This window comes from Phialemonium atrogriseum (genome assembly GCF_030411735.1).
Source record: "Phialemonium atrogriseum strain 8032-3 unplaced genomic scaffold QBC33scaffold_16, whole genome shotgun sequence".
Taxonomy (NCBI): domain Eukaryota; kingdom Fungi; phylum Ascomycota; class Sordariomycetes; order Cephalothecales; family Cephalothecaceae; genus Phialemonium; species Phialemonium atrogriseum.
This window is the reverse complement of record NW_026848153.1, coordinates 220,000-241,974: the sequence shown is the minus strand read 5'-3', so window position 1 is coordinate 241,974 and position 21,975 is coordinate 220,000. Positions and strand designations below refer to the sequence as shown.

The window sequence follows — 21,975 nt, the reverse complement described above, 5'->3', positions numbered from 1 at the left end:
CACAGCCAGATCGGTCCAGCCCTCGGTCCACCATTCGTGGTGATTTGCCACGCCGTAGAGCATCTTGCAGTACTCCCAATACTCGGGATACCAACCCGCCTGCTCCCAGTCTATAATACCCACAATCCGATAGGACCCGGACTCGTTCGACACGATAATATTCCCAAGGGTGAGGTCGCCGTGGGTAAAATAAATATTCCTGGCGTCCGGGATGGAGTCTCGGAGCTCTCGGTAAGGCTCCGGGTAGATGAGCTCCTCCCCGGGGCCGGGCCTCTGGCGCGTGGCGGCGGCGTACAGCCATTCATTGAAGGCCTTTATGGTGAGGAATGGGCCTTTCCTCGTAATCGAGCTGAAAAAAGCGGTCTTGGACCGTCCCTCGCCTTACGAATCCTAGGCAGAACGAACGGAGCGACGGGGCTCAGCGCTAGTCGGGCGGATAACGAATTTTGAAAGTAATTATAATACCATACCAATGAATGGGCCCGATGAGCCCGGAGTAATCCGTCTCAATGCCGCCGCAATGCCTCCGAGCTGGCCGGATATCGACCTCTTGTCTTCCGTGGTGGGGGATTTCCAGGTCTGGTGCAGCGTCTGTTCGGTGACTAGGCTCATGTAAAGAAAGGTGAGGTCGCCGTATATTCTCCAGCCGAAAGCCTCTGGGACGGGTACCTCACCGCCAGGAAAGGCCTGCGTAACAGCTCGCAGACATTGTGCCTCTTCTAATCGAAGATAACTCGAGCCTTTAACCTTTACAACCAGGTTCAAATGTTCGAATTTCACGACACCATGTCCCAGATTCGGGTGGTGCCTGAGGATTTCGGCGGGTGTTGGCAGCTGAGGCGGTGGACCGGCGTCCGTGGACCAGAAGAAAGAGGTGTCGTGAAAATCCTGTTCTACGACGGAGATGTCGGGCAAAACGGGTAATGTTAACGGTCGGCTGCACGCCGGTTTGTTGCGCCATGATGTGGATTTGGCACGCGGAGCCGGTGTTTCGTGTAGGTACATACTTATAGGACAGTAATACATGCTAATTGTGGCCCTGTGAGAGGTCGGCAATCGAAATTCCATTATCGAGGATGTGGGGCTCGGTTAGATGCATTATGGAGCTCTCTCGGAGCAGTGTCTTCGGTCGCCGACATCATCAACCAAGGTCCTAGATGGCAGCAGGTTATTAACACAGTTGGGCGCTCTGGACTTCCCATCCAACATGCAACGTCTGATTCCAAGCAGACAGCCCTTCCGATCTGCAGGAGACCTTCCCGTCCTTCTTCCGTGCCAATGGTATTCCTCGCCAGGGTTTCGCGAGCATGCGCAAGCCCCATAGTTGCTGCCGCTTCGCGAAGGCGCCTCAGTACGAAGCCGCCCGCTTTTCCAACCATCCAGACCTGTCCTGCGCCGACATGTCCCTGCGCCGCGACTCCCGAGATGCCCGAGGGGCTCGAGATCGATCAGAAGACTCCCCTGAACGGCCTCATCTCCAATTATGCCCAGCATGTCCTCGTATGCACGGGCAAGGACGATTGGCCGTCGAGGATAGAGGAGGAAAACAGCGGCGACAATCTGGCCGCGGACCTGCGGGAGCTCGTTGGCCGCGGGGGCGTCTACAACGACGTGAGTTGGGAAAGAGTCGATTACCAATATTACAAGGTTACTTTTGAGCTAACGGCAACCACTCCAGCCTTTCAATAACATCTCTGTCCTGAACTCGTCTTTCCCGTCCTCGGTACCCCAGCGAACGGAGCTGCAGACGGCATCCGTATACATGCTCCCTGCCTTCAAATACGTCCCCTTCATCCCGCGCGTGTCCTTCGACAGCGTCGAGGCGCTGGCCAAGGGCTACCTCCTCCCCGAGAAGCTGCACTCCGCGCATGACGGGCTGTCGCCGATCCACCGGGACAGGTTACTCCGGAAGCCCGCCTACCAGAGCTTGCTGTGGGGCGTGCGGGATGTAGACGACATCCTGGTGCTGATATGCGGACACGGCGGGAGGGATATGCGGTGCGGTGTCATGGGTCCTGCGCTACGTCAAGAGTTCGGTGACAGGCTCCCCGAGCGGGGCATCGAGGTCCTGTCCGGCCCGGTTGAAGCCGAGGTGCCAAATGCGGGTGCTATCGCGGGCGATGTTTCCAACCGCATGTACACGTCCCGAATCGGCCTGATCAGCCACATTGGAGGGCATAAATTTGCGGGTAACCTAATCATCTACTTGCCGCCACACCTGAAAACAGAAGATGGATCGGCACACCCGCTGGCTGGTCATGGGGTCTGGTACGGGAGAATTGAACCGAGACACGTCCAGGGCCTGATCAAGGAGACGATTCTGAAGGGTAACGTCATTGCGGAATTGTTCAGGGGGGCTATTAAACGATCCGGTGAGATCCTGAGGTTATAGAATGTATAGACTTACAGGTAGAGGAGGCTGGGAGGCGTCCCTTTTAACCCTGTACAACCTAAGCCTTCAATCTAGGAATATATTCATAAAACAAGGGCACGACGAGTTGGCCGGAAGATGGGGCATTCCTGTTACTTGCACTGTACCCGTTATAACGATATTTATTTCCCTGCTAAAAATACGTTCTCACGACTTCTATTCCACAGCCAAGAGAATTGTCCGACACGCGGCTTTGGAGATAAATTTTACAATGGTTGGGATGTCATGACATTAGTATGAGCCCAAGGTATTTGTGTATGAGATTCCCGCCGAGAGAGGGGCTGGAGGTGGTGATGGGAGTCCGGGGAGTGAGACCCTCACCACTGGGTTGGATTGAGCTTCTCATCCCCAATTCAGTCCATCACCGATGGCCATCAGCAAGACAGTTGCCTGTCACACAGCGGGGATGGAGGTGCCTGCATACGACGCGGCACTTGTACCGCCCTCAAAACCCTCAAGGATCCCGAGAGTTTGGGAAAGGGCCGGACCAAGGCTCTAGCCAGAGTTCCCAGAGAGCCACCGCCCATACCGCCTGGAAGCTCATACGCCGGACGGTCCAGGGCATCCTCCTCCTCCTCGCATTCAACATCACCAGCGACGCCACCGGCCTCAGCACCACCATCCTCTCCTGGGTGCGCGGCCGGCCGCTCAACCAAGACTCCTTCGTCCCCTTCACCATCGTCTCGAAGGAGCAGATCTCCCCCACGGCCTTCATCCTGACCGTCCGCCCCAAGCACAGCGGGCCCCCCTCTCGGCTAACCACCTTCTTCCTCGCCACGCACGCCGACTCCCCCGCCACCCTCCTCGACTCCCCCGTCCCCCGGTTCCGGTTCTACTGGCCCCTCTTCCTCCGCCTCGCCCACTCCAGCGGACCCGCCATCTCCGCCGCCCGGTCGCACGGTCTCTGGTCCGTCGAGGTCCGCCAGCCCCAGCTGCAGGTGGCGCGCGAGTACACGCCCCTACCACCCCTCAGCCCCTCCGAAGGCGCAGAGTCCGACGACGACGGCTCCCTGCGCTTCCTCGTCCGCCGCCTCGCGGGCGGCGAGGTCTCGTCGTACCTGGCCGGCCTGCGCGTCGGCGACGACGTCGACCTCCGCGGGCCGCACCTCGGCTACGACGTGCGGGCCCGCCTCGGCGGTGCCGGTTCCGGTGCCGGTGCGAGAGGCGGAACGGTCGTCTTCCTCGCCGGCGGGACGGGCGTCGCGCCGGCGTTGCAGGTCGCAAGCGCGCTCCTGGACGGGGATGGGGACGATGGGGATGCGAAACCCACCGTCTCGATCGTCTGGGCCAACCGGCAGCGCCCCGACTGCAAGGGCTGCGACGGAGAAGGAGAAGGGAAGTTGAACGGGGGAAATGGGAGGAACGCAATCGTCGCGCAGCTCGCCGACATGCAGGCGCGGCACCCGGGCAGGCTCACGGTCCGGTGCGCCGTCGACGAGGAGCGGACCTTCATCACCGCGGCGGACGTCACTCGCGCCGCCTCCTCCTCCTCCTCCTCCTCCTCCCCCGCCCCCGCCTCCGCCTCCGCCTCCGCCTCCGCCGAGTGCCGGCTCCACGCCCAGAAATGGGTCGCGGCTCGACCCGCGAGGGAAGTCCCCGGGGAGGAATGCGCCTGCGCAACCCCCGGCAACAACAAGAATAAGAAGAACCTCCTCTTCGTGTCTGGGCCGGATGGGTTCGTGGAGGCGTATGCCGGCCCCAAGAGGTGGGCGGGGGGCCATGAGCTGCAGGGCCCTGTGTCGGGACTGCTTGGTCGGCTGAGGAGGCAGGACCCCGAGTTATGGCGGGACTGGCTTGTTTTAAAGCTGTGAGCACGTTACGCACGCGCACATACGCAATTTGCAAGGTTTATGGGGATGCGGGTGAGGGGGTTGTTTCTGGGCTGGCGGCTGTTGCCTCGAGTTTCTGTATAGACTGCATGATATTGTAATACCAAGAGTGCAAATCACATGTGTATGCCTTGCGTCCATGGTATTGTGTCATTGCAATGTAGAGCTACAAAGATGACTACACTGATACTTCATCCCACGCCGTCTTACACACGAGTTGTGACAAATGCCCTCCCCCAACGCCGTACGATGCAATGATATCGTGAAATACGAGACCCGCTCATATGCCCTGGACCTTTCTATACGACGGAGGCTTCATCGTCCTGCTGATGAGTTTCCCAGCGTAGGGGGGGATCAGAGAGACAGCCGCGATCGCAGAGACGCGCCAGAGGAAACCGCTGGTCCCAACCCATTAGAAACCTAACTGCTGTTAAGGAGTGAGGGCCCGGCACTTACAGCGTGAGGATGAACTCGAGATCGAAGTAGGTTCCGAGGAACGGGACCGACCCGACGAAGACGAGGAAGGTGCCGACAATGGAGAGAGCCATGACCCAGTGCCACGTCGTGATCTCGATGGCGACCATGAGCAGCTCGTTAAGGACCAAGACTATGTAGCTGACGGTCACCATCCTCTTTCCGTCGACCTCGGTCAGGATCTGCGAGAGACCCTGGATCATGCTCCCTTGGTAGATGGACACGAAGACCCAGACGAAGAAGGTGCGGTAGGAGAGTGACCGCCCGGACGTGAGCTCCTTGTACAGCTCGGGGTAGAGATTCGCAAGATTCTCATCGACATCCTTGTCCAAGACGAGAGACAAGACGGGGGCTGCCGTGTACACGGTCGCGTAGCCGACGAGAAGCCAGTCCTGGACACTGGTTAGCAAGAGAAAAGTCGAGATGTGAGATTTGACATGAGCATGGGACCAACCTTGTAGAGTCCTTCGGGCTCAAAGTTCAGGGCGATGCTATACATGGTCTGACACACAGCGATGATCAAGCCACGATGGATGACGAACTGGGCAAGCTTGGCGCTCCTCTTGTAGCTGTTGCGGCCATGCCACACCAGGAGTTTGGTCAGGTGGTGGAACTGCTCGATGGAAAAGTCGGCCGCGAGACTGGCCTGCCGTCCTTCCTTGCCGACGATGCCGACGCCGACATCAGCTGCCTGGATCATGGAGACGTCGTTGCCGCCGTCGCCAATGCAGCACACCCGCTTCTTCGTGTATTCCTTGATGAGCTTCGCCACCTCGGCTTTCTGCATGGGCGAGCATCGGCAAGCAACGACGGCGGGGAGTTGGACTGCAACCGAGATGAACTCGACCCTGAGGTGGGTCAGGAACAGATTAAGGCTTTCCCCGTCGATCAACAGGCAAGCGTCGGTCTTGCTCCTAAGGAAGTCTAGGTGGTCCTGGGCCGCCGCCCTCCCCTTGAGCTTGGCAATTGTGTAGATGTACTGGCCACGCGCGACCAACCTCGAGCTGACAGCCACGCACCTTGCCGTCTCGACCTTGTCGCCGGTCAACATCCAGATCTTGATGCCGGCATTGCGGAGAAGTTCGAGAGACGGCTTGACGTCCCTCTGGAGCTTGTCCTCGACTCCTGTAACACCCAGAAGCTCGAGGTCGTGCTCCAGATATTGGGAGACGACAAACTGCATGCTCGAGTCTCGGCCACTGATGGCTAGGGAGGCTTCCTGGTACTTTGACGAGAACTCCCGGTACTGACTCGGGGATAGGCGTTTCCGTCCGACCACCAGAGTGCGGAGGCCCTCGCGAGCCATGTTCGCCGTCTCCTCGTCGAGCCAATCGTTGGCTGCGACGATGGAACCCATGACAGTATCGGCACCCTTCTGGTAGAACCATATCTCGCCACTGTCAACATCTGGGAGTCGAGACTGCGAGTGTTCGTAGAACTGGACAACGATCCCCATTCGCTTCCCCTCCGAAGTGAAGGGGAATACGTCAAGTATCCGGACTTGGACAACCGGTCGGCTAGTTTCCGAGGATTCGAGGAGCATTCCCCGGCGGTCTCTGTGAGTCAAACGTAGGCCAACAGATTCGGTCCACCTGACTATGGCAATCTCATCCGGGGATGACGCTTGATACGAGGTGACGACCTTCCCATCTTCCTCCTCGGTGGTTGGAGTAACGTTGTGACATAGAGCTAGCGCCAAGACGACATCGCGCACCCGAGAGCCAATTTCCCGACGTGTGCGCGTGGCTCCCACATTGGCGGTCGCAGAGAGCGCCGAGGATGGCGTGACCAAAGATGAGCTGGTCCCCGGGTCCGCTGGAGAGAGGGAGAAGCCCTGCTTGATGTAAGTGGAAACTTCGTCCATCGCATCGTTGGCGTACGAGACGGTTCCGACGTGTATCTTCTTCATCTCCATCTCGTTTTGCGTCAAGGTCCCCGTCTTGTCACTCAGGAGGTATTCGATTCGGCCCAGGTCTTCTGGTATTGTACTGGTCCGCACAACGGCACCTGGAATGCCCGGATCACGCTGAATGAACCACGAGTACACGCTCTTTCCAAGGTCCAGGTTCACCCGGAGACTGATGGGCACGATCGTGGAGAACAAGACCAGGAACCTCATGATCTTGATATACCACACGTTGCCCTTCGTGCTGCCAAAACCCTCCAGGGCAACCAGGATGATGGAGAGGCCCAAGGTCAGGAAGCAGAGGATTTTGGTCAGGGAGTTGATTTCATATTCCAGAAGACCCGTCTTCGACCGCGACGGTGACGTTGAGAGAGCTGATCGGGTTTGGGGGCCCGTGTAGGCAATCACAGCCAGAGTCGTTGCCTGGGATGCAATAACCGTATTGGCCCACGCAGTGTTATCAATCGACAAGGGTGCCGAGCTGGTGTGATCATTGCCTGTGGCATCATCAGATGCGCCCCCAGCGATGGCATCCTGTCTTGAAGGGACCAAGTCGATTGTTCCCGCAAACTCGTTGACCTTCCTATCCGGCTTCCCTCCAGTAACACGCAGGCGAATCAGCTCCTCTACTGGCAGGTTTTGCGACAGGGGAGATGCCAGGCGCAACTTCCAGTCCGTCTCGCCGTCCAACTGGTCCGTTCGGATGAACGTCTCGCCCGTCGAACTCCCCTCTGCGCCGGGTTGGGTTTCTTCGTTTCCGCCGCTATTTGCTGCCGAAGTCGCCTCATCAGACTGGCCAACATGGTCAACTAAGAGCGGCTCGTCCTCCTTTGGGGGTTCTTCCACGGCCGCCATCGGATTCGACGACTCCTGCGCTAGACATTTTAGAATAATAACGTCTGCTGGCACACGCTGCCCTTTGGTGAGTTTTAGCACGTCGCCGACTTTGAGGTCGCGCGACTTCCGACTGATCTCGTTGACGGAATATGGGGGCTGCCTCCAGGTGCCGTCGGCCTCAATCTGCTCCTCCTCTTCCTGGATATCCGACAGGCGGTCTCTCTCCTGGGTCCTCCTTTTTGACCCCTTCTTTATCGAGGCCGACTTCAACTTCTTGTTGGGCCGAGTGGATAATACCCGGCTGCCGGGCTCGACGAACTGCAGAATGGTGTATTCTTCAGAGTTGGCCTCGTTATCTCTCCTGCGCCTCTCGATGTCGTCGTAAGCTTCTTTTCCGAGAGTGATAACCAATACAAAGGCCAACGGTGCGATGTATGTGGACAGGTATCCTATCCTCAGCTGCGGTATCGCCTGTGATAGGGCAACCAGGAGGAAATACATGTTGAAGAAGAAGGAGAATTCGTTATAGAGGGTAACAGGTAGGAAGCTGAGCGGTGTGTATTTCGCATTCGATATGGTGTTCGGAGGGAAGCGCGTCGATTGGACGGCACCCACTACCACGACTCTGGAAGATGACGGGTCGTCTTCATCCTGGTCGTCGCTCTGATCGTCCCTTTGCTCTCCCCCCCCCCCGGACATGAAGCTCGGCAGCCGTAAACTGGTTGCCAGGCCCCGAAGGCTCTCGTTTGTGAACGAGCGGCGCCTCCTTCCCCGGCCGCCATGCCCACTGAGCAGAGGGGCGTCGTCGTCACCGCCACCTCCGCTGCCATCCGAGTAGCGCGACACATACCCTTCTCCATCTGCTAGGTGCGCTTCTGAGCCCTCGCCCTCGTCCTGCCCATCCCTGCCTTGACCCAGCTCTCCATATTCCCTGTTGCGATTCCCAGTTCGTCGTAGACCACCCATACGAAGTTTGCGCAGAGCTATTCTGGGAGCCGGCTGTTCAACGGTATTGCGGTCGTAGCCCAGAAGCCCAGGACCCCGCCGCTCGCGAGAGTTGCCCGTACTGGTCGTAGTTGGGTCGAGCTCCTGAAGATCGATTTCGAGGTCTGAGTCGGAATCATCGGCCGGGGATTCGGGCGGCTTCGTCGGGTAGTTGTAGGTTGGAGGAGGCATCCCGCATCTGGGCCGACGCCCTCCAAACTACCCAGGCTGATGGGGACGGTTGAAATTCAAAGACAAGTCTGCCCCTCTGACACGCAGCTCTTCCCAAGGAGAGATGTTGTGGCTTAGATGGTCAACGCCCTCTCTCTGTCTCTTCTAGGACTGCACGTTCGTAGTCGTAAGCTGCTAGATACATACCGTGATCACGAGCCAGCCAAATAGGCCACCTATGACGACGGATGCTCGGCGCAAGTCGAGGTACTAGCAACGCCGATAAGAAACGTAATTGTGATAAGGTTCGTTTAGGGGTTTGGGTGCCAGAATCGACCGGCGAGTCAAATTACAGTTCAATCGCCTCTGAAAGGGAGTACCTATCTTTTGCTCTTTGAATAAAAGGTAAGGCAAGGGCCACCGAAGTGGAGGGAGGTACGGAATACATACCTGCTTGATTACCTAGGTACCTAAGGCAGCCTATGGGAACCACCTACGGATGTAATGTTACCTGGAATCAGGTACCGCCCGTGCGTCTCGACCCATGAGGACAGCTTTTCTTTTTGTCAATGCACCTCCGAAGCCTGCCATCTGCTCCATCTCAAGGTCAACTCTTCTTGATAGATAAATACCTTTAGGTCTTCCCCACTTCTCCCACCTGGGGACGATCGATTGATTTTCTTCAAAACCCTCGCTAAATACCTTCACCCTGCTCAACGGGCTCTCCCTTTCTACAACCGCAATTACCAGCTGGCAAGCTTTTATCTTGACATGTCGAAGAGACAGGGCGATAATGCCTTCTGTGGACGAATGCTTCGCAGCGCCAAAACAGCAAGAACTAGTAGCTCCTGGGCTTCGTTACCTGTGGAGATCCGTCTTATGATCCTAGAGGAAATTTTGCGCCAAAAGCATCGCGGCTGGGCTTCTTCGGCGGCTGTTTGCAAAGAATGGCAGGTCTTTGTCGAACGCAAGAACTTCCACCAACTAAAATTACAGGCATCATGCCTAGAGGAACTCGAATACATGGCTACCCGACAAAGGGATCTTGTTCAATATATCTGCCTGAATATTGAGCTTCCACGATATACCTGTCGCTGTTGTCAGCAGATGGAGTCACAATCATGGACGTCACGACATAGCTGTATTATCAGAGAATATCCTGAAGCTGTTTTCTGTTCTTAGCACATGGCAGCCCACAGGCCGTCTGATATTAGAGCTAAACGCCTATTCACCCAGCGACTCAGAACACTGGTTCAAAAACTATCATTTTGGACTTGAGCATGAAGATCGCGGAGATTTGGTCCACCAGCAGGAAGCTACCACTAGATGTCATGACCCAAGTCACGGCTGGGTCAATGGCCAGCAGGTCGAGGCTCCTTGTGCGCCAGCTATATTGCGACTCTTCTCCACGCTCTGCTTAAGCCTCCCGAAAAATCTCCCCGAGGTTCACGCAGTTACCGGGCTTGTGATACGTCGACAAGTCCGACGTCAGATTTCTCCGGCGGCATTGCGGCTCTTATGGGAGAGACTCCCTCGACTGGAAAATATAGTCTACGAGCCATGGCGTGTTTGGCTGCGGTCGTGGAAGATCACGTACGATAAGGGTATGTTACATACTGTATCGACCGCCTGTTCGATGGTCTTCTAATACCTCGATAGAACTGGCCTCGGTCATTCAGGACGCTCTACCGAGCCACGTTAGAACAGTATCCATCTTTGAGGATTCCAATGACCAGCTTGCGTTGGCACTACGCAGCAATACGCCGTACTTGGGCCTTATAGATACTAACCCGATCGCAGACCTCATGCTGGTTAGAGCCTTCGCCTCGAAAAGACGTGACTTTGAACATCTTTCAATTTCATATATGATCGATGCTCAGCAGTTTTTCCACTCCTGTCAGCCATCTTATACCTGGCATCACCTACAATCATTAATACTCACATCATCAATCTTAACACACACAGCTTCTCAAAAGGAGTTTGCTACATCATTACATAACGCTAGTTTAGCTGCGCTAAATATGCCGCAGTTGACAAGTATGGTATTATGGAATAGTAAACAGGGAGAAGCATGTGCGGTCATTTATCATTGGGGGAAGGCAGTAGGCAAGCTACTCTTACATGGCGTGGTACATGGGATCTTGAGCTCAGTCATGATGTGGTTGAGTCCTGGCAGAAGGTTGCCTCTGATTTCTACCACCTACAGATCAAGAACGAACGAGTACAGGGTGTTATCAACTCCCATGGCGATGCCGTTTACCATTTGCGCTTGCCAGGTGGAGTTATTGATCCCGTATCACTGTGGCAGATACGTCAGGAGGGTATGATGTAAAGAATGGCCTGATCAGTGGTTCTGCCTCCTTGTTCGATCGGCTTCCCACTAGGGAGTATGGCGTCTGGCAGTCTCGTTCACGTGCTACCATTGAAAAGGATCGGAGAAGGCACGATCGATGACATGGTCGAGGCACTGAGACGATTTGAGAGGCGAGGTGTAAGATTCTGAGTACCGACCTATTCATTCTTACAGATGTGGCGACTGAGGACACTAAATGTACAAAATCAGACTTATTCCAAAGTCGCCAGAAGCTGGCTTCAAATTCCGGACCATTACAGGCAGTAGAGCCTGTATTTGTAGTGTAAGGGCGGTTCTTAGTACGATTTTGTGGTGGTTGACTAGGTAATTGGAAAAGAGCTTGGCTCCGCGGGCAGGGGCATTTTGGCTACGCAGTATTCAGGCAGGGGTCAATGCTGGACAGGGGTTCCGGGCCGCCAAAAATCTTCGGACAGTTGGACCATCAAAAGACCAGCTGCCAGCCACGGAACAAGCGACGGGAACGGCGACGACGACGGTAACGGCAACGGCGACGGCAACGGCGACAGCAAGAGCAATAGTGACAGCGACGGCTAGCCAAATGCCCCTACCCTAACAGTTAAATGCCCCTGCCTAAATAGCTGAATGACCCTGCTCAAATACCTACCTAACCGCCCCTACCCGCATAGCTAAATGCCCCTGCCCGCGGAGACAACCTCTTGGAAAAATAAAGTGAAGCCAAGACCAGCCTGCGAGGTAACTATGTAGCTGGAGGTGTGTCGCCTGTTGTAATGCAAGTGCTGGATAAACTATGCACGTACAGTAAACTTCGAGAAATACATATGCCTCGCCGAAAATGCACTTGTCGAGGGTTTTTGGGGGTTCCGGGAAATGGTGGGTCTGACAAAGATCCCCGATTGCTGGGTTAAACCAAGCCTGCCAGATTGTCGTCACAGTTGCCAGCTTGCAAGTTCTAAAAGGAGGAGGAATCGAATCGACGAATTCTTGCCATCAACTTTCCTAGTCGTTCAAGATGATCGGCCTTTAATAGCGCTCCTTTTCTTTGTTCGAGACCTTTGTACTGTACAAGTACGTACGACTTCCTTCCCTAGCGTTCGCCTTCCCGCAAGCGCAGATGTTGGCCATCGCGTGCTCGCGATTGCCTCATTTCTGCGAGGCGACCCTTTCCCGCCTCATTGCTGACTCGCCCCACAATTAGTACTCTTCTTCGGCCTCCATCTCCTTGAGTACGACTTCGTTTCTTGCGTCTGTCTAATACAGCAACCATGTCATCCGATGCTCCACACGCATCATGGCATCCGGCGCTGATGCCGAACGTCGCGCCGACCCCTAATCGGAGACCATCCCTGCCTCCCCCGAATCCGCCCGACGACCAAGCACCCCGAGATATCGAGCCGGTTATCGACAGCCCCGAACCAGTTGTCGACAACTTAGAAGAGCCCGTCGAGGAAGTGCACGACAAAAGCATCGGCCCCGATGCCTGGTTTCCCGAGTACGAGGCAGGGGATAACTGGCTAGCAGACGCCAGCAATGTGCCGCCACCGTCTAACGAAGGTCTTGAAACACCGTATATGACTGGTCAGGAAGAAGCAGAAGCAGAATCTACCAATGCGGGCAAACACCTGAGCTCAATGTCTTTCGCGCGGACCGTTTCCCACGACGTCAGTTGGGCCGATGATGAGGACGAAGAGCCATCCTTGGCTAGGGTCGACACTGATCCCTTCAAATTCATGCCGCCATCAGACCGAACCAATTCATTCCCCCCTGTTCCTCCGCTTAACCAATCCGGTAGCCATGTCGTTGAACAACCGCTTCCTTCGAGCCAGGCAGAAGATGTCATTCATGAGATCGAAGAGCATGACAGGCGCGTGGACTCTGGGGCCGATTTTGCGAGCCCCTTGCAGGAATTGCACGAAGACAATGCGTTTGATGATGACGACGACCTCGAGGGTGATACGAGCCATCAGTACATTGGAGGTGACGTTCACGGAAGCAACGAAGAAGCTTCTGAGGCCAGATTCACGGAAGGATTACCGCTAATTTCTCATGATCGGGAAGAGCACGATTCTGGCCCGCACAATGCTTTTGCAAGCGAGTTTGCTGCCGACGAGGACGACTTCTTTAACCAAATACCGGGCGCGGGCGATTCTGGATCTCAAGACCCAGAACCTCGGTCGCTGGAGCGCAAGTCCACCGCGCAGGTCATGGATGGCCTTCGTGTTGGAGATTCGTTCTCGAACATCCACACGGTTGATGAAGCTCAGGAGGAGGAGGAAGACGAAGATGAACCACCTTCGGGCACAGCTCCGCCTGAAGAAGCCGCCGAGATTAAAGAGGAGGTCTTGAACGAGGAGGTATCGAATGAGGAGGGTTCGAAGGAGGGAGGCAGCGAGGATCTGGATGCTAAGTGGAAGGCTATGTTCTCGGGCGACGACGATGAGGAGTTTCTCTTTGACGAAGCCGGGAATCCGAAGGAGGTCGACCCGGCTGCCTTTTTCGGCAGTGATGACGAAGGTTTCCTCGATGACCAGGAGGATGAACCGACGCCTCTAGTTGTCGAGCCGGCTCCACAACCACAACCACAACCAGCACCATCTGCTCCAAACGGGGGAAGTACAGGTTTGAACAGCCGGTATCTCCCACCAAACCAGCCCCAAGGTTTGGTCTCACAGGCCTCAATCTCATACGCGCCTTCTACCACCAACATGACTGGGATGCAGCCTGCAGCGTCGCCGGCTTTCCCTTTCCCTACGATTTCTGCTCCGCCGGCTTTCGTTAGCCCCCAGTATGGGGCTCAACCGCCCCGTACAGAGCCCAAAAAGGCTCAGAGTTTCGTGGATAAATCCAAAGGCGGATATACCTCGCCGTACGATCTTCCGATGGAGGTGGTGAAGCCAAAGAAGCGGGTGAGCATGCAGAATCTTCAACGGGTGCAGGCATCGCCAGTCGCTCCCCCCGGGCCACCAGCTCCTCGCAGTAGCAGCATGAATCAGGCGCCTCTTCCGAGCAGCCACTCGGTCCCGAATCTCCCACCACAGAGCTTCGTTCAAGCTACGCGTCCGCAAGTTGGGATTCCTAAGCCTCCGCCACCGGTTTCAAAGCCACAGGAGGCTTTCTTCGAGGAGCTACCGCGAACATCCAAACCTCGGCCGACATCGAGACAGAGCAACAAGAGCCTGCCATCGCCATCCCAGGCAAGCCCTTATGTGCCCCAAAGCAGTCAGCCCCCGTCACAGGTACCGCCTCCACCTCTGGCACAGCAGTACCCTGCTCAACCACCTCCACCCCTGGCACAGCAGTACTCTGCTCAACCGCCTCCACCTTCGGCGCAGTACTCTCCAGCTCAACCGCAACTACCTCCGGCGCAGCCCTTTCCAGCTCAATCACAACCACCTCTGGCACAGCAGTACGCAGCTCAACTCCCTCCACCCTCGGCGCAGCAATATCCGGCTCATCCGCCTGTTACCAGTGTTGGAAACCTGGTAGCTCCCGAGCGGGTCAGCCCATACGCTCCGCTTCAGGCTGGTCCCGGCACCGTGTCGAGCTTGCCTCCTACAGCGTCCAATCGATACTCCCCGGCAGCCTCAGGCATGCCCCATCCCAACGGAGCCATTCCTGCCGCCGCTGCGGCCCGGTACTCTCCGGCCCCGCCAAGCACTCGATCGCCCAGCGCGAGTTACACTCCAGCTCAGGGAACTGTCACGCCTACTGTTCTTCCTCATCAACCCCGTACTTCAAGTCCTCTGGCGCATTTTGAAGTCTCGCATGACCAGGCAAGGTCCATGCCTCCGAACCATGTCGAGGCCAGTCACCTGGATAGACGCAGCAGCTACGAATCTCGATTCCAGAGGGTTCCATCATTGCCGCCCACCCGCGAAGTCGAGGAGGAAGAGAGCCCTCCGCAGGCACCCCCGGGGTCCGGATATGGTCAGGTGCCTTATCGACCCAGGCAACCCCCGAAACCAGCTTCGCTCCCGGCGCAATCAGCTCTTTCTCCACCCAAGCGAAGCATGTCAAGCTACAGTCCTGCGCCAGATCTTGTCCCCCCGGCCAGGTCACAGACACAGTCGCCAGGCGCTCTTTACGGCAATCGCGCCGGCGTCAAAGCAGTGGATCCTACCCCACGCCCTTCGTCAGCCCAGGGGCCCGCATCTCCGCGAATGGCGCCGCCTTCTGTCATCCCGATGCCCCAAGCCCCAGTTCCTGCTTTATCCTCGACTGCCTCCCGACCGCGTGGATCTTCCCAGCACTTTAACCTTATCCCACCAACCGATGGGCGCGAGCAAGATCCTCTTCAGAGATGGAAAGGTGCTCCGCTCATGACATGGGGCCTCGGAGGCGCCGTTGTTACCATGTTCCCCAAGGATATTCCACGCTACGGCATCAGCCAAACGGTTCCGATGGTTGTCCGTAGCCCAGGAGAGGTCAAGGTGCAGAACATCAAGGATATCTATCCGTTGGAGGAACGGCTGGCAAAATTCCCCGGGCCTCTCAAGGGGAAGTCGAAAAAGAAGGAAACACTGACTTGGCTAAGCACGGGCATAGAGGACCTGGAAGCCCGTTTGCCCAAGAATATGCCCTTCCAGCCGCATGTCTCGCATGAAGATAAGCGGGCAGTAGAGAGAGTTCTTCTATGGAAGATCCTGCGCCTCTTCGTTGAATATGACGGCTGTCTGGACGGAAATGCAACAGTCGAGCAAGCCGTTCGCGCCGTACTTTCGCCGCAACTCGGTGGACATACGGCGGACGGAGCACCGATGCACGCAGCCGTCGGAGGAAGCGTCAAGGCGCCACACAGCGCTCCTGCTGCACAGATGCATTCCGACGCGGTGGATCCATCAGCCATTGAGGAGGTTCGCAATCACCTCCTGATTGGCGCCCGCGAAAAGGCCGTGTGGGTTGCGGCCGACAAACGACTTTGGGGCCACGCCCTGCTTATCGCAAACACCGTCTCCCCGGATCTCTACAAACAGGTCACGCAGGAGTTTGTCAGGAAGGAGGTGAACTATCCCGGTCACAACAATGAGTCGCTTGCTACCCTCTACGAAATCCTCTCTGGCAACCACGACGAATGCGTCGATGAGCTCGTGCCAGTGCATGCCCGTGCCGGCCTCCAACTGGTAGCCAAGGACACAGCCCTGGGCCCGTCAAAGGATGCCATGGAAGGACTCGACAAATGGCAGGAAACCCTCGGGCTTATTCTGAGCAACAGAAGCACGGATGACACGCGGGCCATGAACTCGCTCGGCAATCTCCTCTCCGGCTATGGAAGGGCAGAAGCAGCCCATATCTGTTTCATATTCGCCAGAAATCACACCGTCTTTGGAGGGCTCGACGACCCGGCCTCCAACTTTGTCCTGGTTGGCTCGGACCACAAGAGGCAGGCCGACCAGTTTGCCAAGGAGATAGAGCCGCTCCTCCTCAGCGAAGTGTATGAGTATGGCCTGAGTCTGGCAGGGGCGTCTAACGTCACCTTGACCAGTCCGCATCTGGCTGCGTACAAGCTCCAGCACGCCCTCGCCCTCGCCGAGTATGGTCATCGCCAGAAGGCCCTGCAGTATTGCGAGGCCATCCTAAACGCTATAACCTCACAGACGAGGAGGTCTCCGTACCACCACATCATCCTAGAGTTTGCTGTCGACGACCTGATGAAGAGGCTGAAGCATAGCCCCAAGGAGGAGTCTAGCTCATGGATTCCGAAGCCCAGCATGAACAAGGTAACGGATAGCGTGTGGGACCGCTTCAACAAGTTTGTCTCCGGAGAGGACGGCGAGAATGCCGGCCAGGCATCGTCAGCCGATGGCGTAGAGTCCGGTCCATTCGCTCGAGTTGTCGGAGGCACGCCTACCGTCAGCCGACCGCCGTCTTCATCTGGCTTTGAACACCAAGGGTTAGGCTCGATGCCTGGGTACCCGATGGCGAATGGACCCGTGGCTTCTGCCGCCCCAACCAATCCCCCCACCAGGGCTGCTTCTCGATATGCGCCTCTGCCTTCACAGCCGGCGGCTGGCACGTCCAGTCCTTATGAGCCGGGCGCCACATACGCGCCGCGCACTTCGATAGAGCGCAGGTCCAGTGAGTTCAACCAGGGATCTTTCGAATCGCCCAGGAGGTCCTCCGAGATGCAGCCTGGGGTTCCGAACACCTACGTACCAAACAACTCTTCCTTGCCAGCTCCAAGCTACCAGCCGACTCTTTCAACAGAATCGTCCTACATGCCAGTCTCACCGCCTGATCACCATGCCGCTTCACAGCCATCAGTGGCTCCGGGTTTTGCGGCTCCGGGATATGAGCTCCACGCAAAGACCAATTCTGTTCCAAATGGATCACCATATGAGCCACACAGTCCCACCGGAGAAGAAAATACTGCCAGCGTGGTGAACGACTCGACCATGATCTCTGAGAGTCAACCGTCTCAACCGCCGTCGTACGGTTATGAACCGCCTTCATTCACGCCGTATGAACCTCCTGCGGAGAAAGGAGCCGATGCAACAGAAGAGACAGCAAGCACCGGCTACGAGCCCCCTTCATATCAGCCCTATGGATACGAGCCGCCGTCGTACGAGCCCGTTTCGCAACCGGATGGTGATTCAGACTCGGAGTCAAAGCCCAAGCCCAAAAAGGGCATCATGTACGACGACGACGACGTCGACATTCCAGTCGTAAAAGCTGGGGAAAAGTCGAAGGAGGAGAAAGACCGGGAGAACGCCGAAATGTTCCGCAAGGCAGCGGAGGAGGATGGTAAGCATCAAGACCGTACACGGGGCGATTTGAAACTGCTAACAAAAGTATTAGCGAAACGAGCAGCTGAGGCAAAGGCGGGCAAGAAAGGCTGGGGCTTCACCGGCTGGTTCGGCGGTGGCGGAGCAAAGAAGGAGTCGCTGGACTCGGCTTCACCCAACAAACCTATCCGCGCCAAACTTGGAGAGCAGAACTCGTTCTACTACGACCCTGAACAGAAGCGCTGGATTAACAAGAAGGGCGGCACCGAGGACAATGCGGCAAAGACGGCTACTCCCCCGCCCCCCAGGGCCACCGCCCGTTCCGCCGCTTCCACCCCACCGCCGCCAGCATCGGCTGCCCTGGGCCGCGCCAGCGCGCCGCCGGGCGGGCCGGGCGGGCGGCCAATGGGTTCCTTGACGTCGTCGCCGTCAGCCCCTGCGGCGGCCAACCCTGGCGGGTCTGAGGGCAATTTCGCACCGGGCCCTGCATCCATGCTGCGGTCGGCCTCGAACACAAGCACTGCCAGCGGGCCGCCGGGTCCGCCGCTGAGGACCATTAGCAACGCGAGCAGCATCGACGACCTGCTCAGCGTGGGACCGCGGCAGAAGGGCGCTAAGAAGGCGAGGAAGAGTGGGAGATATGTCGACGTGATGGCGAATTCGTAATCACGCCTGGACTGACGAGGATGGATGGATGAACATTTTTAGAGGATGAGGAACCGATTCAAAGAGCTATGGCTTGGTGACAGCGCATAAGATATACATACACATACAGGGGGGTTACGGGTGTTTGAGGGAAACCAGCATATTGCTGACCCATTGCTATACTGTACAGTACAATACCTGCTTTTGTAATAATCCCTGTCTATCATCATCATGAGGAAACCGACACCGGCGTCCTGCTCCTGGGTTCATATTATCCGGTTACAAAACTGGGGATCTCGGAGTAGATAAGAAACTAGGACAGACGACACCGAACAAACAAACGAATGTCTTACTTCTAGTGTATTACGAAGAGTGCATATCTATGTTGAGTGGGCAATTGTGTAGTTTTGTACATCATAACATCAAGCGATGCCCCAGGTCCCAAGAATTTAACGCTAGCTCTCAAGCTCCTTTATTTCAACCAGCAAATGTGAAGAAGCAATGCCCCCAGCCGCAGCTCCACCTCCGTCCATCATGTATCTACAGTCAGATTACAAACTATAAGACGAGACATAATACTTTCTTTAGGTCAGCCAAGCCACAAGAGGAAGGAAAAAGGGCGGGGGGGAACCAACCGTAACAACCGAGTCCTCAGCCGAAGCATCGTCATACTGCGGCACATAAACATAGAGTATGAGCGCGTGGTCGTCGGCGAAGCAGGCAATGACGCGGCCCTCGAGCCGGCCCACGCTGAGGACCCTGCTCCAGTCGCGGCCGTCAACGCGCACGGTCGCCCAGGCGTCGGGCCCCGCGTCGCGGAACCGCGTCGAAGGGTGCTCGGCCAGCGGCACCGACAGCTGCGCCGGGTCCAGCTCCGGGTTCTCCAGGCCGCCCCACGTCGACGTCACGTCCAGCGAGGGCGTCGCGATCCGCAGGCGCAGGCCGCCGTGCATGTTCGCCGAGAGCTCGAGCCGCGGGGACGAGGCGGACAAGGATGCGGCGGCTCGCCCTCCTCCCCCACCGGGGGCAAATGTGTTGTTGTTGTTCCCTGCTGCCCCCGAGGCCAAGGAGGTGCTGGTGGCGGCGAGGCGCGTGAAGCGGTCCGAGATGGCCTTGAGCTGCAGCAGGGGCGGCAGCTGGATGTGCACGTCGGGCTCACGCACCTTGGGTTGCATGATGGTCTCGACCGTGTCGGGGTGCAGGACCCGCACCGGCATGTCCTGCGTGATGACCTTCTCACGCCCCCGCCGCAGGGACAGCTCCAGGGACTCCTGCTGGAACACGTCGCCGAACGGGTCCGGCCCGCCGTCGTCGTCGTCGCCGCCCCGTCCTGCCCCGGCTCCGGCTCCGAACTGGCCCCCACCGGTGGTGGTTGCGCCGGTGTCTTTGGTGTTGGTGTGGATCGTCATGGAGAGAACGGGGATGCCGTCCCGCTTGGTCAGGCGGAGGCTGGCGGCCGTGCTGCCGAGGGCGGACTTTAGGGCTCGCTGGAGCGGGCCGAGGGGCAGCTCGAGGTTGATGGTGTTGTTCGCCTCGGCGGATTGGATGTGGTAGTTTTCGAAGATCAGGTCCATCGACAGTGAGCTAGACGGGGATGCGAGTTAGGGGGTCGCTTCTCTAAAGACTACAGACAGGAGTTTGCCAATGACTCACGCCCAGACTTGGGATCCCGTGTCCGGGATCACGGTGAATCGAGCGGTGTCATCGTCGAGGCGCACCCAGGCGATCTTCTCGAGGGAGTTGAGCGCCGCGACTAGTTCTACTCGACAGCTTTGTCAGAAATGGGGAGCCGGACAGAAAGCTTATGGAGGGTGTTGAGCTGACTTGAAAAGGTACGGATGTTTTTCAACTCCGTTTTGAACCGCATCTTAACCTCAGGAAGCGGTGGCGCCCATCAGCGTTCTACAATCTGCAACGCGTAAAAGTCGCGGTGAATTCCCGTCTTCAACGGAGATGTTCTCGCGTTAGGGGGGGTTCCGGTAGTTCAGTAATTAATGCGGGGTCTAGATTGGCAGTTATCCTGAGCATTTGGAGAAATCCCACGCTGACCCCACTATACCTATCGCAAAGTATCATCACCCATGTCAAAGCCAAGCACGGCCCGCGCTAGCTCTCCTCCCAAGCCTCCTCCTGCTGTCAACTAGCCTTATAGCAAACAACCTAACAAACATCCATCTATAGGTAGGTACTCAGAGGAGTGATATCCCGCGTTCCGAAGCCAAATCATATCGCAGACTCCATACCCCTCTAAAACCCATCAAGCCGATTCTCCGCCGCGCCGTATGATGAGCATAGTGCAAGCAGCATACTGCGCGTCCCCCGTCCCCCAATTTACACACCCCAAGGCTCCTGCTCCTTCCACCACTCCTCCCACTCCGGGTCGCGCTCCCGCATCCCCACCAGGACCACCGGCGGCATGTAGTCCGACTCGCCGGGGCGCCGCCACCGCCGCCCGTGGCGGATCAAGTACAGACATCCCAATACCAGCTTGAACGGCCATGTCCTCCTCCTCCCCCACCTCCTCCTCCTCGCCACCCTCGCCGACGACCGACAGTACCCGCACACCGTCTCGGCAACATCCACCTCCTTCACCCCTGTCCCCGTCCCCGTCCCCGTCCCCGCCCCCGCCCCAACCTCCTGCACCGCCGCCGCACCTCCCCTCCCACCACCATCAAAGCCCTTGTTCTTCTTCTTCCCCCCCGCCCTGGCGCCCCCCCGGCGCAGCGGCGGTTTGGCGTCGCCGCTGCCGCCGACGATGACGACGGGCACGGCCGGGTGCCCGCACAGGTGCGTGGCCGTGCGGCGGCACACGGGACACGCGGGCCTCTCGTCGGCCACCAGGCCCAGCCACCGCTTGATGCACACGCTGCCGAACCGGTGCCCGCAGGGGAGCCTGCTCCAGGCCTCGGTCACGCCCTCGGGTGTCGGGCGGCCGACGGGCTCCTGGCAGATTGGGCATGGCTGGGGCTGGGCTTGGGGCGGTCGGGGGGGTGCGGTTGGGGGTGCGGCGGTGACGTTGTGTTGTTCTTGTTGTTGGTGTTGGTGTTGGTGTCGTCCGCTTATAGGCTTCTCGTTGTTGCTGTTGTCGTCGGCGGAGGCGGAGGTGGTGGGTTTGCGGCTGGCGCTCGTGCGCCGGCTCGCTTGTCTTCTTGCTGGGCCGGCGGCGTTCATGGCGGCGGGGCGGGGTTGGGGTCCCTTGGTGAGAAAGAAAACTCTATGGTTGTGGGAGTTGGGGAAGGGAGAAGAAGTGGACATTGGTAATGACTTAGAAATGTCTCAGTCCGGGTCAAATGGTCAAATATTAGGTAGACGAGGTGGAGTGGGAGGTAGAGGTCCAAGACAGCAGGCAGCTGGAGGGTAGGACTTGTTCGAGGTCAGCCGGGGGTTGGCAAGTAAGTAGGTAGGTAGGTCAGCTCTCTTTGTGGCACCACCTAGGCTCCCACTGTCTCCCATTTGCTTCCCGGGTGTACGATACAATACGCAGCCTGCGTCAAAAAAGGAGGGGCACCTGCAAACTCTTTTGGGCGGGGGGGGGAATATTTGCTATAAATACCTACAGCTACGCAGCAACATACATATGATGTGCAACATGCCTCCGGCGAGCTGCCACGCAAGAGGAAATCCGGAAATTTAGAGTTAAGCTG

General features: G+C 57.4%; 6 protein-coding genes across 6 annotated transcripts; 3 read left to right on the top strand and 3 right to left on the bottom strand.

Moving 5' to 3' along the window:
* Window positions 1-786: 786 nt before the first annotated feature.
* On the top strand, window positions 787-4,242 carry QBC33DRAFT_579026 (Sucrase/ferredoxin-like-domain-containing protein; the record flags this gene model as incomplete). Its single annotated transcript, XM_060431110.1, has 4 exons — window positions 787-920; window positions 1,296-1,611; window positions 1,679-2,327; window positions 3,089-4,242. 4 exons carry the CDS (start codon window positions 787-789, stop codon window positions 4,240-4,242), a joined length of 2,253 nt encoding a protein of 750 aa, XP_060282363.1.
* A 142-nt stretch (window positions 4,243-4,384) lies between these two features.
* Window positions 4,385-8,844, bottom strand: QBC33DRAFT_109911 (phospholipid-translocating P-type ATPase). The gene is made up of 3 exons (XM_060421912.1): window positions 5,189-8,844; window positions 4,717-5,126; window positions 4,385-4,658 (listed from the first exon to the last, which is right to left on the bottom strand). Exons 1-3 carry the CDS (start codon window positions 8,651-8,653, stop codon window positions 4,541-4,543), a joined length of 3,993 nt encoding a protein of 1,330 aa, XP_060282362.1. The 5' UTR covers window positions 8,654-8,844; the 3' UTR covers window positions 4,385-4,540.
* Window positions 8,845-10,243: 1,399 nt separating this feature from the next.
* On the top strand, window positions 10,244-11,247 carry QBC33DRAFT_109907 (uncharacterized protein). The gene has a single exon (XM_060421911.1). It carries the CDS (start codon window positions 10,438-10,440, stop codon window positions 10,957-10,959), a length of 522 nt encoding a protein of 173 aa, XP_060282361.1. The 5' UTR covers window positions 10,244-10,437; the 3' UTR covers window positions 10,960-11,247.
* Window positions 11,248-12,229: 982 nt separating this feature from the next.
* QBC33DRAFT_474203 (Sec23-binding domain of Sec16-domain-containing protein) lies at window positions 12,230-18,698 on the top strand (the record flags this gene model as incomplete). Its single annotated transcript, XM_060425223.1, has 4 exons — window positions 12,230-13,303; window positions 13,358-14,262; window positions 14,434-17,720; window positions 17,772-18,698. 4 exons carry the CDS (start codon window positions 12,230-12,232, stop codon window positions 18,350-18,352), a joined length of 5,847 nt encoding a protein of 1,948 aa, XP_060282360.1. The 3' UTR covers window positions 18,353-18,698.
* QBC33DRAFT_109543 (Hus1-like protein) lies at window positions 18,494-20,323 on the bottom strand. Its single transcript, XM_060421908.1, has 4 exons — window positions 20,156-20,323; window positions 19,985-20,090; window positions 18,967-19,915; window positions 18,494-18,909 (listed from the first exon to the last, which is right to left on the bottom strand). The coding sequence occupies exons 1-4, from the start codon at window positions 20,196-20,198 to the stop codon at window positions 18,883-18,885; spliced, it is 1,125 nt and encodes a 374-aa protein (XP_060282359.1). The 5' UTR covers window positions 20,199-20,323; the 3' UTR covers window positions 18,494-18,882.
* Window position 20,324: 1 nt separating this feature from the next.
* Window positions 20,325-21,905, bottom strand: QBC33DRAFT_109605 (uncharacterized protein). The gene is made up of 2 exons (XM_060421910.1): window positions 21,885-21,905; window positions 20,325-21,694 (listed from the first exon to the last, which is right to left on the bottom strand). The coding sequence occupies exon 2, from the start codon at window positions 21,584-21,586 to the stop codon at window positions 20,663-20,665; it is 924 nt and encodes a 307-aa protein (XP_060282358.1). The 5' UTR covers window positions 21,587-21,694; window positions 21,885-21,905; the 3' UTR covers window positions 20,325-20,662.
* Window positions 21,906-21,975: the final 70 nt, after the last annotated feature.

What these genes read in the sequence shown, in the direction of transcription:
- QBC33DRAFT_109911 (XM_060421912.1), bottom strand. Translation starts at nt 8,653, where the DNA reads ATGCCTCCTCCAACCTACAACTACCCGACGAAGCCGCCCGAATCCCCG. An exon ending in AGCCCGAAGGACTCTACAAG is followed by an intron (nt 5,127 to 5,188) that starts GTTGGTCCCATG and finishes ACCAGTGTCCAG; the next exon opens with GACTGGCTTCTCGTCGGCTA. An exon ending in CTCGAGTTCATCCTCACGCT is followed by an intron (nt 4,659 to 4,716) that starts GTAAGTGCCGGG and finishes GGTTGGGACCAG; the next exon opens with CGGTTTCCTCTGGCGCGTCT.
- QBC33DRAFT_109907 (XM_060421911.1), top strand. Translation starts at nt 10,438, where the DNA reads ATGCTGGTTAGAGCCTTCGCCTCGAAAAGACGTGACTTTGAACATCTT.
- QBC33DRAFT_109543 (XM_060421908.1), bottom strand. Translation starts at nt 20,198, where the DNA reads ATGCGGTTCAAAACGGAGTTGAAAAACATCCGTACCTTTTCAA. An exon ending in AAACATCCGTACCTTTTCAA is followed by an intron (nt 20,091 to 20,155) that starts GTCAGCTCAACA and finishes GCTGTCGAGTAG; the next exon opens with AACTAGTCGCGGCGCTCAAC. An exon ending in ACGGGATCCCAAGTCTGGGC is followed by an intron (nt 19,916 to 19,984) that starts GTGAGTCATTGG and finishes ATCCCCGTCTAG; the next exon opens with CTCACTGTCGATGGACCTGA.
- QBC33DRAFT_109605 (XM_060421910.1), bottom strand. Translation starts at nt 21,586, where the DNA reads ATGTCCACTTCTTCTCCCTTCCCCAACTCCCACAACCATAGAGTTTTC.